The 19,816-nt window shown below is 35.0% G+C and overlaps 2 protein-coding genes across 6 annotated transcripts in view; one reads left to right on the plus strand and one right to left on the minus strand.

The window, feature by feature from the left end:
- Window positions 1-4,476: 4,476 nt before the first annotated feature.
- LOC117345192 (F-actin-capping protein subunit beta-like) lies at window positions 4,477-14,297 on the minus strand. The gene is made up of 7 exons (XM_033908201.1): window positions 14,165-14,297; window positions 11,811-11,900; window positions 9,782-9,903; window positions 9,408-9,521; window positions 8,023-8,164; window positions 7,352-7,534; window positions 4,477-7,038 (listed from the first exon to the last, which is right to left on the minus strand). The coding sequence occupies exons 1-7, from the start codon at window positions 14,165-14,167 to the stop codon at window positions 6,874-6,876; spliced, it is 819 nt and encodes a 272-aa protein (XP_033764092.1). The 5' UTR covers window positions 14,168-14,297; the 3' UTR covers window positions 4,477-6,873.
- Window positions 14,298-14,341: 44 nt separating this feature from the next.
- LOC117345191 (protein kinase C iota type-like) overlaps window positions 14,342-19,816 on the plus strand; it is a 35,957-nt gene continuing 30,482 nt past the window's right edge. For 3 of the 5 annotated variants that reach the window (XM_033908196.1, XM_033908198.1, XM_033908199.1), the window contains exons 1-7: window positions 14,345-14,652; window positions 16,616-16,709; window positions 17,015-17,136; window positions 18,221-18,310; window positions 18,769-18,819; window positions 19,196-19,281; window positions 19,388-19,522. In XM_033908196.1, coding sequence (XP_033764087.1) covers window positions 16,651-16,709; window positions 17,015-17,136; window positions 18,221-18,310; window positions 18,769-18,819; window positions 19,196-19,281; window positions 19,388-19,522 — 543 coding nt within the window. In that variant the 5' untranslated portion in view covers window positions 14,345-14,652; window positions 16,616-16,650. Of the gene's footprint in view, window positions 14,653-16,615; window positions 16,710-17,014; window positions 17,137-18,220; window positions 18,311-18,768; window positions 18,820-19,195; window positions 19,282-19,387; window positions 19,523-19,816 lie in introns of all 5 variants that reach the window. The other 2 variants (XM_033908197.1, XM_033908200.1) reach the window with 2 other exon arrangements.

The following is a 19,816-nucleotide window of genomic DNA, read 5'->3' on the forward strand; positions in this document are numbered from 1 at the left end:
AACACACCAAATGTCCAAACCGACAAACATCCACTTAACACACCAAGTGTCCAAACCAACAAACATCCACTTAACACACCAAGTGTCCAAACCAACAAACATCCACTTTACACACCAAGTGTCCAAACATCCACTTAACACACCACGTGTCCAAACCACCAAACATCCACTTAACACACCACGTGTCCAAACCGACAAACATCTACTTTACACACCACGTGTCCAAACCAACAAACATCCACTTAACACACCACGTGTCCAAACCACCAAACATCCACTTAACACACCACGTGTCCAAACCACCAAACATCCACTTAACACACCACGTGTCCAAACCGACAAACATCTACTTTACACACCAAATGTCCAAACCAACAAACATCCACTTTACACACCAAATGTCCAAACCGACAAACATCCACTTTACACACCTAGTGTCCAAACCAACAAACATCCACTTAACACACCACGTGTCCAAACCGACAAACATCTACTTTACACACCAAATGTCCAAACCAACAAACATCCACTTTACACACCAAATGTCCAAACCGACAAACATCCACTTTACACACCTAGTGTCCAAACCAACAAACATCCACTTTTCACACCAAATGGCCAACAATGTGTTAAAAACAAGTTACATTGTACATCTGTTAAGACTTATACGGTTCTCTATATGACAGACTAAAACGACAGATAATACCGACATAATTATAAATCGAGACCAACACATAGAAAAAACGTCCATGGAGAGAGACCCTTTAAATGGTGTAAAGTTAATATGACCAGGTGTTCCGGAAGAGTTAGATTGTTTTCTTCATCGACGACACCCGCCATACCATGTAGGTCCAGGTTAAGTCAATACAAGTATGACTTTATATCACACAAGGGAATAGAATAATTCCAAATAACATCATATTGGCGACCATCAAACGTCTGTCAACATGAATCTCTCGAAATCTTGGTTTGTTTATTTCTCCGTCGGTTGTTGACATCTGTCGCGGAAATCACAAACGATTTCCTCTCTTTACAAGCGCATTGCTATGTGGCTTTAAAAATCTTTGAAATTATTTTCGGCCTTGAAAGTCTTGAATTTTGGCTAATGGGTGTGAAAAAATGATATTGAATGTGCGAATATGTGTTCTAAATACGTAATTTACACAGGACATGATGTTTGAAAATGAACCTTCAATCTTAATTGGACGGGCGACTCGTTGATTAATCTTTGGTTCGTAAATTAGATTTTCGGTTTAAATGTAGCAGGAAAGAAGAAAACGTGGAAATCACAGAAAAGTGTAAAGCATCAGGTTTTGCAAAAAATGTAAATATAAAAATGGTAAAGAATGAAATGTGTTTGCTTCTCCTTGTCATAACATCACGACTCAGAGCTATAAGTCTGTGATAACATCGTTTGTATATATATTACCCACGATGTATGTCTCTAGGGCCTTTACTACCAAAGAACACAGCTGTTCCTTAACTTTCCTTAATTAATTGTAGAAAAAAACCTCTATTGAATATAAGACCACAATAGTGCATATGCCTTAATGTATCTGCACACAAAACCGAAACATTGTGATCGTGTGAGGTACAGAGGAGTCAGGAGGTAGCGTTTATATCTCTACACTGTCCCTGGGGTTTATAGGCTAATAAATACAATACTACCGTCACCCCGGGGTATGTGGCCAAAGTGACAAAATATAACAGGTCTGTTGGATGCCAAACGTATTTTTTTTAGCAATTACAAAAAACAATCTGCATGTACTGTTAGAAAGACTAGTAATGAAAACGGTCCCGAGTCATATTTCACAGCGTTTCCCGCTGGGGGAGATGGTGTCAGGTCTACGGTTCGTCAACGAGTTGGATACGTAACCAAAAACACATAAAACAAACTTCTCTGGGTCATAAATTTGTACTCAACGATTCGACCAGAGAAATTGCTTTATAAAGTACCAGTGACCCGGTGTTTCATGGTTTTATTAAGAACTGTACGCTATAATCATCGATAACACAGATATATATTAAATTTCACCGTTCAAAGTGGAAATGTTCCAATCTTTGTACTAAAAACTGACGTCGTGTTGAACTTGTAGGACTCATTATCTTTGAGTCTATGGCAAAATAGGACGAAAATTATCTTTAAAAAATGTTATTATCATTTCCTGGTGAACTGTCCTGGCAGATCAACAAAGCGGCAGTACGTGCTTTTCGTTATTATTCGTCTTTCGTTACAAAATTAATGCAAGTACTATTTTATGGTCAAAGGGAAGCAACTCGAGGAATGAAAGAGTCTTTCGGTCACGACGTGGTTTGGAATGCATCAAGACCCAGATGACAAATGAATTTCAAAACTACCCCCAAAACAAAAGGAAGAAGTTTCAATCCATTTATTGTCATTAAACGCATCTACGATATCTACTCCCAAAAACATCGTCTGTATTAATTGATATAACTAAAATGTGCAATTAAAAAGAAAAGGTCTAAATTTTGTTTTAACTTGATAATAAGAGAGAAATCATCAGGTAATCATTATCGGTAAGATAACAATGAGTCCAAGGATAACAATCGTCATTAGTTCCTCAATTACGAGTATGACGGTGAAAACAAAACAATGTAAGGTTTTGTTCTTTCTTTTAAATTAATTTATTCGATCACTTGAGATGTTTCCCTGAAAACTGGACATACATTTTACACGTGACAGTCGTAGTCTGTATAACGTTTAACAACATGTTTATTTACACCCCTTGGAAGTTTATCAACAGATAATTAATATGTTTGGAGATATCTAAATGTTGAGACCAGCATGCCGTCTCCAATGGCAGTTATATTTACAATTCAGCCACAGGGGTATAAAGACTCCACAATGCGTGATCAGAAAACATTGATATATTGCTCCTTTCAACTATGAATGTAGAAACACTTAAATTAGCAGTCCACACCAAGGTTGTACGTCACAGGTGCTTGCACTGGCTACCAATACAACCAATATATAATAATCATGTTAATTATATTGGGTGTATGGACAGACGATGCGAGCACCCGTGGTTACGTCGTCACACGTCAAACGATCGAGCTCTTCTCGAAAACTAAAATGTCTAGAATTGGGGTATTTTGCTGGTAGGTTCCTGGGACAATCCCTGACAAAGTAACCAAAAAGAAAAGACATTGATCCAACACTCATACGACCTCTGATAAATAAACCCTTAGAATTAGAATCTTGAAAGGTCACGAAAAGAAACGACCATGACCATTTTTTTCAAAATTACGGATAAAATTAGTTAAACACCCAGCTTCTTCTGATTAACTGAAAGGCTGAAAAAACCCAGTTGAATCCAGTGGGCCTTTCGTTTTTTTGTACTTTGCCAATTTAGAGTTAGACATAAGGTTAAATGTTGGTATTTTCTGTTTTTTCCCCATTCATTTTTCCTACAATGTCCAAGAGTTTTCCACATGTTGGATTTATTTAGATTTAATTTGTTCATCAGAGGTTATCACTTCTTCCTTGCAGTTTGTGGGTCCTACCTACAGTCTAGTTCTCCTGCTCACTATTTCAATCACCACATCATGAGTAATTTGTTTTCTATTATGGTTCACCTCGGAACACTGGTTTTCTGAATTTATTTATTATTGCTGGCTTTTCAGCTAACCGCTCTTTATTATATTGGGTTGGTTAAACATGGTCGATAGGTTTTCAAAACTCCTATCTATTACTTTTCAACGTTTTATTTGTCCTTAAGGTAGGGCGTAAGAATTGTACCTGCTGCCCCCATTGCATGATTGCAGGAGGCGATTAAATTTGGGATAGTTTCTATTCCTTTTAAACAACTTTCTTCTTCCTAATGTCTCCCTTGACAATGCCTCACTTTTGGCCTTTAGTTGAGCGTTCGTCCCTGTGAGGAAGGCTTTGGGTTCTGTCCCCTGACCTAGACATACAAGAGTCTTTAAAAATGGTAGTTGCTACTCCTACTTAGGCAGGGATTTTCCTACAATTTTTCAACTGGGTCCAGGGTCCATTGAATTGGGAATTTCTACGCGACAAAATGTGACAATGGGAAAAACAAAAAATAGTGAAATTCATACAAATTCCAGTTTTTCTTTGACGAATATGACTTCAAAATTGTGAATTTTTCAGTGGCAAATTGGGAATTTTCATAAGATCTTTTCAGAGGAATGGGTCCTTTTAACGGACCCTGTTTCTATCGCAGGAAGATCCTGTTGGGGCTCAGCATTTTGTGAGTAGGACAACTTGTTTGCCCATTATCAGTATAATGTGACCGGGTGGGGTGTCCTGCTGGGTGTCTTCGGCAGTATGCTTCAGTGAGGAAGCTCTATAGTTACAGACATACCGCAGTCTCCCAAAACACATTCGCATTCACCGCACGCACGGGAGGCTGTCCTTAAATGACCTTAGCTGTTCATAGGCCGTTAAACAATTCCTCGCATAATAAATTAAACAAAACACAAACAACATCATAATTTATATTACATCAGCAATATTTTAATAATAAAATGTGACCTTGATCCTGTGTAATCATGATCACATATGCCCTTAAAGGCAACAGTCTTGGTACAGAGTTACCAAGCATCAAAATGATTAAGACAATTCAAAGCTGGAGGACGACATTCAGTCAGCCCTACAATATAATAATTATATATATATACAGGTATTTGCCCTCGTTAGCTGTGTACACATATAACTTGGAGAGCTATTGAAATCTTCAGCATTTCCTCAGAAAGTGACTACATTCAAATTAAAATCCAATCTCTCACTCAGCCAGATCTTTCTGTAGCGTGTTACAGTGATCTGAGGAAGCCTGTTAGAATCATCATTCTGATGGCTGTGTAATGAAACTGATGTGATATTAGAGATCAGATGTTAATAAGTTTGCCGTCGGTGATAAATAAAATGTTTAAATTACACTTGTGTGCTTTCACTTGTGGCTTTCAGAGTACATGGAGGGGTGATGAAATGTTTGTAGTACTGGGCAGCACCAGGATTTAACACAGGCAAATATGTCTACACCTGAGAATGACTGTTCGATGTTCTTCAAGCAGAACACTATATGATGTTCAGGTATTCTTCATAATCTCAAAACTCCCAAATCATAATAATAGTGAAAGTAAAATTGATGTGAGACTAAGTCTGAGAAAGTTACCAGCATGGTAGTATGTCTGTGTATTAACCTCTCATACGCTCACAAACATCCTCTATCTAGTCTCGTGAGGGAATTCCTAGCCATGGAGTTTTGGCTACAAGGTTAAATTGTATTTCATAGTAAATAAATACTTTGACATAATCATATATTGTGGTATATTAACAGTGGTTACAGTGTATACACCTATATACAGGTAAGTTAATGTTTAATGTCTCATCTGATTTATATGTTAATGGAACCACACATCTGTCCACTTTTACTGTTCAGATGAGGCAAACCATGGCTGTTAAAAATTGAATCAAATATTTTAACATATATATCTGGAATTAAATATATATACATGTATATGTGGAATTAAATATATATACATGTATATGTGTGTGTCACTATTAGTAGTTACCACAGTCAGCTAGTGGTACCAGTATCCGTTACCAGGGTAACTTAGCGCTACCAGTTACCATGGTAACTTAGTGCTAGCAATTTCAGCTACCAGTTTCAGTTACCATGGTAACTAAGTGTTACCAGTATCAGTTACCATGGTAACTTAGTGTTAGCAGTATCTGTTACCATGGTAATTTAGTGTTACCAGTATCAGTTACCATGGTAACTTAGTGCTAGCAGTATCTGTTACCATGGTAACTTAGTGTTACCAGTATCAGTTACCAAGATAACTTTGTTACCAGTATCAGTTACCATGGTAACTTAGTGCTAGCAGTATCAGTTACCATGGTAACTTAGTGATAGCAGTATCAGCTACCATGGTAACTTAGTGATAGCAGTATCAGCTACCATGGTAACTTAGTGATAGCAGTATCAGCTACCATGGTAACTTAGTGATAGCAGTATCAGTTACCATGGTAACTTAATATTTATGGCAGTGAATCAGAAAGAAGATTTCCAGTTTTCTCTCTCTTATCAAGATTCTGTAGTGATAGTTGTCAACATGTTGTCTACTTGATGTGGGTTCTGACTCATGTTTCAAAGAGAATGTCATTTTAATTTCATTTATGCTAACATTCAAAGGTCACTCAGCAAAAAATGAGGATGTAGATTATATATATCTGTCAATTATTCCAAGGAGAATAGGGATGTAGACATATGTATATATCTGTCAATCATTCCAAGGAGGATGTAGATATCGAGGATTTACTCCTGATGCTATGTGATTGTCTTATAAAATTTCCACACATACACAAAATTTCACATTTGAACATTTCAGCACACAAGTTGATGCTATGGACTGGCATTTTCAATTTATATAACACAATGCTGAGTAATAAGAGAGAATTAAGAAGATCTACATTAGTTAACTAAATCTGTATTTCACCTTATACCATACAGTATAACGCAAGATACACTTCTAAAATCAAAACTTAATCACATTTGTAACAGAACAATTTGAATATATAATTAATTTTCAAATAATCTGGAATATTGTAGAGCGAGCAGACTCTTTTCTGTTCTTCCATACACACGATCAGTAATTTAAGAAATCTCCAAGGGAGAGAACTAGTGATTGTTTAGTTCTCTGTCGCGACTATAGATTGTTAGTAACTGTATAATTATGATGTGTGGTTCGATCCTTCCTCAGGCCCAACTGGAAAGCGTTGTTGCCCGATCCACGAATTCCCTCTCACATAGATCACACACCAGAAATAGTCCCAGCACAACAATGGTGCATTTGATAATAAGGAAGTGACCTATGACCCCTAGATCACTGAGACTGGATACGGTTTTGGAGAAATCCTTTCAGTTCCTTCCTCAGGTCATCCTGCTTCTTATCAGCGATCAGGTCTACCGATCGTAGTCCATTCACAATGTCCCGGGTCTTACCGAAGTATATTTCATTTAATGTGTATCTAATTTTGTTCTCCATTTCCTAAAAAAAAAAAAGGAAAAAGTAAAAGTTTCTGTTAATGAAAGTGTACAATGATATAACCTTGGGAATACAGAAGAAAAATTATCAAGATCTGTTAAGTCTTCGTTTACATATCATACAACAGGGACACATTTTCAAACTTTCATTTTCAAGATGGAGAGAAAGAATGGGAATGGATGTAGAAAGAGAAAGGGAGAAAAAGATAAAGAAAGAGTGACAGAAACAGGGTACATAGAGAGGATGAGTACAAAAGATGCACAGAAGGAAGTAGGAAGAGTAGGAGGTATTGAGGATGAGAATACAGGTTACCCACCTCCACCATTCGGCCAATGTTGTATATATGAGGAGTGTTTTCCCCGACTGAACAATCTTGCTCAATCTGACGTGTGAGACTGCCGCCGAGGTTCATCACTCCTGAACTTTCCTTGGACGTCTGGAGCCACAACATTGCTGTAGATGTAAGTTTGTACTGGGCACTACGCCCACTGGATCTCTCCTGTAAAACAAACAAACCTTAATACACTAAACAATGAACTTAATACACTAAACAATGAACTTAATACACTAAACAATGAACTTAATACACTAAACAATAAACTTAATACACTAAACAATAAACTTTATTTTCTATGTCTATTGAACCTGATTAGAATTTGTATTGAACATTTGTATCCAGTACAGACTTATCTAGTACCACCCATCACCTGTAATGGATGTGGACGACATTAGGGGACTACTAGTGGTCAGTTAGCCAGTTTTTGAAAGAAGAACGTTTGTGCTATATTTCTCCCTAAATGAAAAACAAATGTCCTAACCTTGATAAGAAACTAAATTCTAGACTGCTTTCTGAGGTTTTTTTTGCGGGGCACCAAATATATAATAGAATTTTTGTTTCAAATCCTCATAGGGATGGCAGTGTATGACTGGTCCCCCTAATTATATGTATTTGTCAGAATGTACTAAACAATCCGGCTGATATCATACCTGGACCTCTATAACATGAAGGGAATCCCAGCAGCCTTTTATGTTTCTGGACCCATCACCAGCTTTTTTAATGAGTATAGCACCAGCAAATCCGTGATCAAGGTCCCAAAGGTAGACAGACGACACGCCGCCCTCAAAATACCTGTAACACACAGAAACAAATCCTAAATCTCATAACACAGTAGACAGACGACACGCCCTCCTCAAACTACCTGTAACAAAGTCCTAATTCTCGTAACACAGTACACAGACGACACGCCCTCCTCAAACTACCTGTAACATAGTCCTAATTCTCGTAACACAGTACACAGACGACACGCCCTCCTCAAACTACCTGTAACATAGTCCTAATTCTCGTAACACAGTACACAGACGACACGCCCTCCTCAAACTACCTGTAACATAGTCCTAATTCTCGTAACACAGTACACAGACGACACGCCCTCCTCAAACTACCTGTAACATAGTCCTAATTCTCGTAACACAGTACACAGACGACACGCCCTCCTCAAACTACCTGTAACATAGTCCTAATTCTCGTAACACAGTAGACAGACGACACGCCCTCCTCAAACTACCTGTAACATAGTCCTAATTCTCGTAACACAGTAGACAGACGACACGCCATCCTCAAACTACCTGTAACATAGTCCTAATTCTCGTAACACAGTACACAGACGACACGCCCTCCTCAAACTACCTGTAACATAGTCCTAATTCTCGTAACACAGTACACAGACGACACGCCCTCCTCAAACTACCTGTAACATAGTCCTAATTCTCGTAACACAGTAGACAGAGGACATGTCACCTTCAAACTACCTGTAACATAGTCCTAATTCTCGTTACACAGTAGACAGAGGACATGTCACCTTCAAACTACCTGTTATATACAGAACCAGCACTTTATTCTCATTCACTGTAATACCAAGTTGATAAATCACAAAAATTATACATAATGTTATCCCGATATTATAATGTTATCCCGATATTATAATGTTATCTCGATATTATAATGTTATCTCGATATTATAAAGTTATCTTGATATTGAAATAATACAATAACACCAGACTTCCCATTCAGTTGTATTGTATCCAGAATTGACCAAAGAAAATTGAAATATGTCAAGTGTTTTAACTTAATACTAAGATGCAGTAGTAACAACAAAGATCAACTAGATCTATACCAAGTTATATAATAATAGAAATAATGAACATCTTATTTTTATCTTAATATGAAGAAGAGGTTAAATATGTTAAATACATATATTGCTTTAAAAAACATCAATGAGTGTTTTTCTGTCTTCTGTGATTTTTTTATGATAAACTATGAATCTTTATAACAAGTTTAACATTTCAAAGAACAAACATCTCGTATATCCTACATTTCTCTATATTGGTCGAATGCGTTATTAGCATCAATTTCTAACTTCCGTAGTTTGTCTGACGGCATGGTTCCATCCTCGAGTGGAGGATCATAAGAGTTACTCCAGGGAGACCTAAAAAGAGAGAATCAAAGATATCAGAACAGCCATTATAAACTTTTCCCTTAAACAAATCAAGTTTAATTTATTGAGTAAGATTTAATACACCAGACGATTTATCACAATGGTAAGGATCCTACCAAACAATGACCACCAAAAACAATGACATCTACATCGACAGCTATGGTCATTTTGATAATTTCCACATCAATGTTCATTTAATATAATTATGATACTGTAATACAATATAGAGCTGGTCGTACAATGATTATTACCTGTACGAGTCTCCATCTCGGTTATAGTCACACAAGAGGTAGTCTTTGCCCACAGTTTTGTCTCTGGCAATCTTCAGAGGCTGGTCCACAGAGGAAAGTAGGTCTTCACATAGATTTGGTACCTTATTTAGATACAGTAGCCAAATTACAAAATAATATAATTTATATTTCAGCATACCCAATTACAAAAGTATTTCATTTATATTTCAGCATACCCAATTACAAAAGTATTTCATTTATATTTCAGCATACCCAATTACAAAAGTATTATTTGTATTTCGGCAGCCAAACTGCAGCCCAATTAAAACAGCATATCACTAATATTTCACTCCAAGCTATGGTTTTGATATTTTTCTGTCCACAATCTTAAGACCTTACTAATGATGTTCTATTTCATGGTATAAGACATTTTTTTATATTAATTTTTACCATTGAGATATCAAAAATTATTCATTTTATTAAACTGATATTTAATTTTTCACTTGTGAAAACTATAACTTTTTCTGATTTGACTAATCAGAACACTGCTTACAAATGACAATGGGGAAAATTAAGATTGCATAAAGCTCTCCGTCTTGTTATATGATGTTATAATGCAAGATATAATACATAACGTCATGATTTGGTGTACATTTGTGAGCCCTTGACAGGGGACCGAATTACAGTCTGGGCGAGATTGCCTCAGTATATCATAAAATGTCATAAACAAAATATCTAACAATATCTCAGTAATACCGAATATATGTCACTTATGCTATGCATTCGCGAAAAATATCAAAATATTAACCACACTTATGAAATATATTTGATATTACTGAATACACTGTTAGATATCCTCTATATATTTATTGGACATTTTTATACCTGTTTGCCAGGATACTTCAGTATATACACTATCAGGGCTCTCCAGTAGAACTCGGAGAGTATATTATATTATTGACTTTTTTGACACATTTTGACCATAGAGATTTTTCAGAAATACTGACTTCACTTCTGAAATTGCTAAAAATCAAGGGTCAACTGGATGCTCAATGAAGCATCTTATACTTTCATAAAATTTTATCAGCTGATGATATATAAAAATATTAGGTATAGTCAGATTTTCATAGGGTCGGTATTGTGGTATGACATCATAATTACTGATGTCACAATGCTCCAATGTGAATTTCTGGTTATGAAGATAAATATCATGTAATTCCATCATTTTTCAAACATGTTTTATATCTAATATCAATATTAGGACGGTTAAGGACCTGAATCAGTCAATATGGTGTTATACTGACATGGAAGAACCTTAGATACACAGTATTGTCCTTAGGTTTTGTTCTCAGTCAATATTTAATTTTACTAGGCTGATATAACACCATATTAACTGAATTAATTGTCTTAAAGTGAAAAATATTGAACCAATTTTATCAATCATACCTAAACATATATGTTATCTGATTAAGCACTTTGGTAATTTAGTCTCTGAAACAACTTACCAAGTCGTTGAGATACCAATCAGGTTAGACTTACCAAGTCGATGAGATATTGATTGGGTCAGACTTACCAAGTCGATGAGATATTGATTGTGTCAGACTTACCAAGTCGATGAGATATTGATTGGGTCAGACTTACCAAGTCGATGCGATATTGATTGGGTCAGACTTACCAAGTCGATGAGATATTGGATTGTGTCAGACTTACCAAGTCGATGAGATATTGATTGGGTCAGACTTACCAAGTCGATGAGATATTGATTGGGTCAGACTTACCAAGTCGATGAGATATTGATTGGGTCAGACTTACCAAGTCGATGAGATATTGATTGGGTCAGACTTACCAAGTCGATGAGATATTGATTGGGTCAGACTTACCAAGTCGATGAGATATTGATTGGGTCAGACTTACCAAGTCGATGAGATATTGATTGGGTCAGACTTACCAAGTCGATGAGATATTGATTGGGTCAGACTTACCAAGTCGATGAGATATTGATTGGGTCAGACTTACCAAGTCGATGAGATATTGATTGGGTCATACTTACCAAGTCAATGAGATCTGTAAGGTTTTTCTCTATCTGTTGGGGAGGCAAACGCCTCATCAAATCTAACGCACAATCTAGCTGTTGATCTGTCTGTAAACAAAACAAAAACTCATTTATACATACACTCGAGATGTCTGATTATTTTTTTATTGTGTCATTGGGTGAAACGTCCTCCCCATGTGCAAGATATATAACTATCAATGCCACCCATAATTTAAGGATAAAAGAAGAATCAAAGTATGTTGTTTAAACTAGAAATACTGTACTGTATTGACAGTGAGGTATAGTGTTAATGTTTACCAGATCAAGATTTCAATCAAGGAAAAAAATGTAACAATAACAGTAAATTTCTGTATAAGGAAGAAAATGGATATTTACACTGTGTCGCCCATACTGCCTTTACATATTTATGTATCTTACAGCGTCCTATATGTCAAGCTTCCTCGTCCTCAGTGCTGGGTTAACAACTTAACACTGATAATATCTCAATACTGATTTTACAGTTAATACTGATATGGAAACCAAAAATCCTACATCCTCTAATGTATGATGGGTTGTACATCTTTAGTTATAATACATATGCCATGGGTACTTTTAGTTAACTCCACAATATACATATATATATATATATAATGTACTATAGGTTTGTAACAAAAGATATTATTATATACACTAAGGTAGCAGACCACAGTAGGATAGCCTGGCCATGAGTGATATTTTTTCCTGAAACCTATTTGAAAATAAATATCTATATCCCAAAGACAGAATTAATTGATTAATTGATTTGACACATACTTATCACTAAGTTTTTCTGCTAACTTGCCTTAAGTGAAGGCAAAACTAAATTTCCTGTGTAGACACACATTCAGAAAATCCACAAATTTAAAATCCAGAACCAATTCTTTCTTTCTTTCTTTCTTTTAAAACAAATGTAAAGCCTGTATATACTGCTAAATCAATATTTTTTTTTCTATTTTTTATGCATAATCATAATACAGGAGTTATTTGCTTAACAGAAAAAAATATACCACTCATGACCTGGCTGTTTTTACTGTAGTGTGCTACCTTACTATACTGTACTTCTTATATCCCACAATACACTCTAGGTTTGTAACAATGAGTTAATGGACCATTAACTGACTTTTTTTTTTGTTCAGGATGATATATCCTGTAAATGAAGACTGTGTTCAATTGTCGAAAAAGTAACACCATGATCTCACTTTTTCGCAGACGAGACAAAAAGTCGGCATAGTCTATTTATAATTAGAACTGTCTGATATTTGATATTTTTATTTGCAGTAATTATAAAAGACAAATAAACATTGTATCATACACAATACAAACTAGGGCATCCAGGTGACCTCTAGGAGTATGTCTACACTCCCCAAAATCACATTTGACTCTTGTGATTGAAGGAGCATGTCTATTTGACATTTGTTTAATTTTGAGCCTTCAGATTTTTTTTACTTCTGAGAAAAAGTTATTTGACTTCTGATTTGCTAAAATTCAACGGCCAACTGGAGGTCCTGCAATAGAGTGATTAGTTATACCCTCATTTCTGATGTGACATTCAAGTTACACATTTTTTGCAATCCTTGAAATATATAATTATAGATACCCATTCTTTCTATTCAATTCAATTTACTGTCATGTGAAAATAAATACAGAAATATTTGAAATGATCAAGGACCACAGCTGAATAAACGCATTATGGTAAAAACATCTGATCACTTAGTGTCTGAATCAACACACTTTAAATAACAGAATCAGATCTATTCACTGTGACACATCGAATAGTGAACTCTGAACAATCAGATCTCATTTTTGGTCTACTTTTTATTGAAGAGTTTTAAAAGCAATAAGTAGACTAAAAATAAAAGTTGTTCACAAATGTCATTCTTGTATGCAGTATAGTACTGTGATCGTGACAGCTTAGTCTCGCAATACGTTGTACAACGTCGACCCTATGTATAATATAGACTATAGTCTGTATGACTAAAAAGTTACAGTACATATAATATATATATTGTATATAGAGGCAAAATTTGACATATATTTCTACAATGATGCGGATTCCAATATTTAGACAACGAACTTGTTAAAATTAAAATATATACCATACATAGATAGCTGAGTATGTTGCTATGTATTTATTTCCCCCATGAAAAAAATAACATGTAAACTGACATCGCTTGATCAGTCATTGCTTGTAAACTGGTTAGGTGGACACCTCCCATCCTGAAGGATCACTCGTATTGGCGAGTTTTTGCAAGCGAATAGCCTGCCGAACATACATGCATTACAACTACATTCATTAATCGACATTTCAAGAATTTGATTATATCGATACAAACCATTTTAAAACTAGTTTTCTTCAATACAATCTCTTCCAGGAAGCGATAGATCAAAGAGTATGGCTTCTTTCAACCCGGTCCCGAGGAGTTCAGAAACGTTACAAATAACTTCCGGTTATGTATTGGCATGAACACGTCAGAGGCCTACCGAAAATCCTTGCAGGAATTCCCTGTAAGGATTAACCAATCAAATTGCAGAAATCATTTTTCTCCATTTTTGGGCAGATGAGAGGATTTCACCTTGCCGATCGCAATCATCTCCCAGCTTGTGTATAAGGACACTCTGACCTCCAGGATACATAGAATTGGTCGCAGACATTTTTTTTCTTTGCAAGATAGAGGGAAAAACAGAAGCTACAAAATTATATTCTCGATCGGCTAATAAATTTGACTTATCACGTGACTTCCGGTCTATTGTAAACATGGCCGACAAGTATGATTAAGGTGCCGAGATATCCAGCCTGATGTCACTTTCTTAATTTATACTGGTAAATCTTGTTCGTAATTGATAGCCTTTTCACACAGTCTCACGTTTAAGGCAAACGTTTTTCTAAAGCATGATTAAATAATGGGATGATTCAAAACTAACGATAATTCGAACATTCAGTTTGAAATTGACGTAAAGTCAAAAAGAAACTTGAAACTTATTTCCTGAAAAGATTGATTCTGCAGGAATTGACCATTATAGATGCTGTGGTCATAGTTGATTTTTTTTGTGGTGTGATGTTAATGTAGGATTAAGATATTTCACGTTGTACTTCTTGCAAAATATTAATGAATGGAGCAATCCTTATTTCTGATTGTAGATAGTCCAGGCATAAAAATGGACCTAAAATTAAACTGATGTAAACAATTAGCCAACGCCCTTCATACATAAACATTCAGCGATAGCGATTGTTGATTATTGCAGATTGTCATTCCGAAAATAAAATGTTAACTTTGATTTCAGCCAAATGGTTTGAAATATCTGTAGCTTCAAGAAAAATAAAAATTGCATACCGTATATATATAATATAATTGTATAAATTAAAACTTTTTAATTTCTATTGTTGGACCATACCGTCGTTATTATTTAGTAGACCCTATTTTTATACTTATAATAAAAAAATTGCACACTTTTTATTACAAAGATGAGAATTTGTTATGTGTATACTTTTATTTGGTAATTCAATAGTCTCTTTTCAAATATTACAAATATTAATAATATTCTCCACAGTAATTACCTTAAAAGGCATCAAAGAATACAGATACTGTACAAGGAATGGAATACTGACTAACTTGTGACTAAAATTGTGCTTTTAAAATTAAAAAAAAAAAAAGTTTGCATGATCAATGTAAAAAAAAAATTATCCTCTTTTCAAAATTGCTTGAGGGGGATTTTACTTATGAAATTTCATGTAATGTCTCAGATTACTTTTAAACTAAAGAATTTAAGCAATATACTGTAAAAGTGGACATTTTTGCTTATTTCGCGATCATAAAATTTCTGTGAAAATAACCACACGTGAACATTAATGATATAACACATGAAAACATTGACACATGATCATCATGAATATTTTAACCAAATAAACTAAATATAACAAAATCCAAGTACGCAAGTTCCTGGTGGTAAAGCATGTCAGCATTTAAGCGTCATGTCATCTGTGTTGTGTAACCTTGTTATGGTTGGTCAAGTGTTTGAGACGCAGCTACAACAACTTGAAAAGTGATAATTAAAGAATAAGATTCTGGACTATCGATCTATAGAAAAGGAAAAAATAATCAAAATGTCACTATAATTATTGTATATGTAACCAAGCTATGTGTACTCACCGGTACCACTCTTCACTTAACAATGTCGCCCGTTAACGTTACGAACATTGGCATTATTACATTTCAATGGCATTATTACATTTCAATAGATTATAAAAACATTTCAGTATTATATGGTGTTGAACAGCCAGTATACACAATTTAATTGGTTTGTTTATAGTATTAGACATTCTCTTTATGTATTTCGTTCAAAAGACTTCATTATTGATTGCACACGTTATGTGCTACGATTTATATTTTGTTATACTATGCAATAAAAAATAATTTTAGTTAAGTTAACAGAGACACCGTGACCAGTTTGGAAGCTGGCTTAGCGAAAATTGCAACTTGCGAAAATATCCATTTTACAGTAACCTGAACTGTTCTTTCTTATATACCACTGATATGACATATTTGATTTAAAAAAAGAAATTTGAATGATAAAGAAATATTAGAATTTGGCTGTAATGCCTAACCTGTTAGTGATTGAATCTTGTTCTTTTTAAATGCATAAGTTATATCACGACTATCTAAAATTTAATATGATTAGTATTTCTTAATTTTGTAAATAAATTATGGTTTTTGATAATGTCTAGATATCGGAATCCTACAAAAGTAGCTACATTACAATTGTTTTTCTTTTCTTTTTTACTTTAGATTGATACGTTTAGCTGACACTGTTTGACAACAGGATGCCGACTGTTGACAGAGACGAAGAAAATGCTATCCGCATGAAAGTTGGATACAATGGGTAAGGCTTTTCTGTGTGGTGAGGTGAATAGGTGTCATCCAGTACCGTATTTGTCAACAAATAAACAAGAGTCAATAAGTCGGCTTCTTCGTATTTGAAGAATCATCTATTTCAAATTAGTACAAGGTAAGCTAAAATTGGTTCACAAATAAGCTCTCCCAAAAACTTAACTAGGGAAAGAGGCTTATCTGAGGATAAATATTTTTGCTGCGTTCCTGATAAAATGTCTTGTTTTCTGTTTAAAATATTAATACCAAAAATTTAAATGTCTATTAGAGGGGAAAGTATATGTTATCATTTTACAGGGACATTCTCATTACAAGTGTCAATGTTGAGATCAGCTACACTGACTTCTGTGCGGAAATAAAGGACATCTGTAAATTTGATGACCAGCAGCCGTTCACAGTGAAATGGCTAGATGAGGAAGGTAAGAGAGAAAACATAATGAAAATCATTCAATACACAGACCAATATGTTTGTGTATTAACCTACATGTTTTATAGAGTCTGAGATAAAACAGGAAGTTAACCTGTATACTGGTAATTAGTGGTAAAACAGGAAGTTAACCTGTATACTGGTAATTAGTGGTAAAACAGGAAGTTAACCTGTATACTGGTAATTAGTGGTAAGACAGGAAGTTAACCTGTATACTGGTAATTAGTGGTAAGACAGGAAGTTAACCTGTATACTGGTAATTAGTGGTAAAACAGGAAGTTAACCTGTATACTGGTAATTAGTGGTAAGACAAGGTAACACAAGTTATAAGTGGAAGAATTTCCTGTTTTCCCCATAAAATAAGTCTGTAAGTATGTAATGTTCAGGGCCGTTAATAGGGCCCATTCCCAATTGAAATTATTTCGTATTTAAGCCAAATTCCCAAAATTTGAAGTTTACTCATGAAAAAATCTTTCCCAATTCACCAATTTTCTTCCAAAATGAGAAAAAAAGGTTCTTTCCCAAACCAGTGAGAAAAAGCCCTGATGTTGAAAGGGTTGCAGTGGCCGAGTGGTTAAGGTATCCAGACACTTTATTACTAGAGTCCTGGAAACCTTAACCTGGCTGTTAATAGGACGTTAAACAAAATAAACCAAACCAAACCAGATCTTAATATTGTGTAAGAATGAAATGTTCTACCAAGTATCCACACTAGGGTATATAGCTAGACTAGTCCAGTAAAGCCTTAAATAATCTATATATTGTCACATAATTTTTACATACACTGTATATAATTCACCATATTATAAACCTCAGATTATCTAGCTAGGTACAACAATAATATGATTTCATCAGACATACATAAAAGTTCAAAATTTTTTCAAAAACTGATCAGAAGATTTTACATGAGAAAATCTGTGTTTGATATCGGCTCACTGGAATTCAACTGCTATGACCATCAAAAACCAGAAAACCAGACGAGGATGGTTCCCTACTTGTTTTACACGTATATGTGAGGCTATACACAGGTGTATATATTTCCTGTGAATACCGTACCTTATACTTTTCTGATGCAGGTGACCCCTGTACCATATCCTCCCAGTTGGAGCTTGACGAAGCCATCAGGTTGTACGAAATCAACAAGGACACAGAGATCACCATTCATGGTCAGTACTCCTTATCTTTATGGTATATCATCAGTCAAGATGGAGGCAAATGTTACAGGGTCAAAACAACTTCAAAAATGGCACAGAAAAGATATTTTCACCAATATTTAGAAAAAATGGTGATGTGATCAAAATGATTAGCTATTATATTAAATGTGTTCCCATGTCATACAAGGAATATGAAAGTTGAAACATAACACAACTTTTTTATGTGAAGTTTCTCAAAAACTTTTGTGAAGATGTTCATTACAAATGACTGCTCCCCATATTTCATAAACTTTGTATCAAATAAACATTGGTAATTAATCAATCAAAATCAAAATAGTAGAGCATCTGGCTAGTGTTCAGAGGTCCTGGGTTCGAACCCCGGTCTGGCCGCTACATTTTCTCCTCTCCTGTTACACAGGTATTTCTGTATTGTTCTGCTGTCTTAGCAGTATATGTATTTGTTCTCACAGTCTTCCCTAATGTGCCGGAACGACCGGGGATGCCATGTCGCGGGGAGGATCGTAAGTTTTGTTTTCTTTGGAACATGCATGTATCAGTTTATAACATATCTTATCAAAGAAAGCATTTACTGTTTCTGAAACTTATATAATGATTGAAATCTGATATCCAACAAATTAACACATTTATTATGAAGTGTGTCCAAACAAATGTCTCTGTCTAAATCTGGGTTGATGTTGTGGTAGAAAAAACAACAGAATAAAAGTAACTATTCCAATATCAAGGCATAAGATCCATTTCTTCAGTTTGGACTGTGGACTGGAAAAATATAGTACCTGTTGTATAGTATACCATTGTCAAGAACAATTCAAAATTATATCTCATTTATAATTATATAAAATATAATAAAATATAATTATATCTGAATTATTGGTACAGGGAACATGTACCGCAAAGGTGCCCGTCGATGGAGGAAACTCTACCGGATCAACGGGCATCTATTCCAGGCCAAACGCTTCTCCAAAGTAAGTAATCTAGGAAACTATTGTCAGTTGGAATATTAAAGTAATTTTGATATTTTCTGATTTTTTTTATTTTTGATTTAATGTAACTAATCGTTTTTGTTTCCAGAAAGCGTTTTGTTCATTCTGCTCAGATAGGATTTGGGGACTTGGTCGTCAGGGTTACAAGTGTATCCAGTGTAAGCTAACGGTCCACAAACGCTGCCACAAGTTCCTCAAAGTTGTCTGTGGAGCACCAGTCATGGTGAGCTTTATGGACATTTTCTATCAAAATATATCATGTGTATGTTTTTGGAATAACACAGCGTTTCCCAGGTAGTTTGTACTATGTGTATGCTAATTTACTTGTCATGGTTGACTTAACACTAGCCAGTTCTGATCACTCTTCACACAACAATTCTTCATTGGCATTACAGTTATAGATATTTGAGGATTAACATATTTGCAGATATTTCCCTTTCTGTTTAAGATTGATCAATAATTTATTATCAATTGTTTAAGAAAGTAATGATCAATCATGAATTTTGAATTGATTCCC

Source organism: Pecten maximus, chromosome 16 (assembly GCF_902652985.1).
Source record: "Pecten maximus chromosome 16, xPecMax1.1, whole genome shotgun sequence".
NCBI classification, from domain to species: Eukaryota; Metazoa; Mollusca; class Bivalvia; order Pectinida; family Pectinidae; genus Pecten; species Pecten maximus.

Coding starts and splice junctions, on each gene's coding strand:
- LOC117345192 (XM_033908201.1), bottom strand. Junction 9,904..11,810: donor TTACAGATCTCATTGACTTG/GTAAGTATGACC, acceptor TATCTAAATAAG/GTACCAAATCTATGTGAAGA. Junction 9,522..9,781: donor CGAGATGGAGACTCGTACAG/GTAATAATCATT, acceptor CTCTCTTTTTAG/GTCTCCCTGGAGTAACTCTT.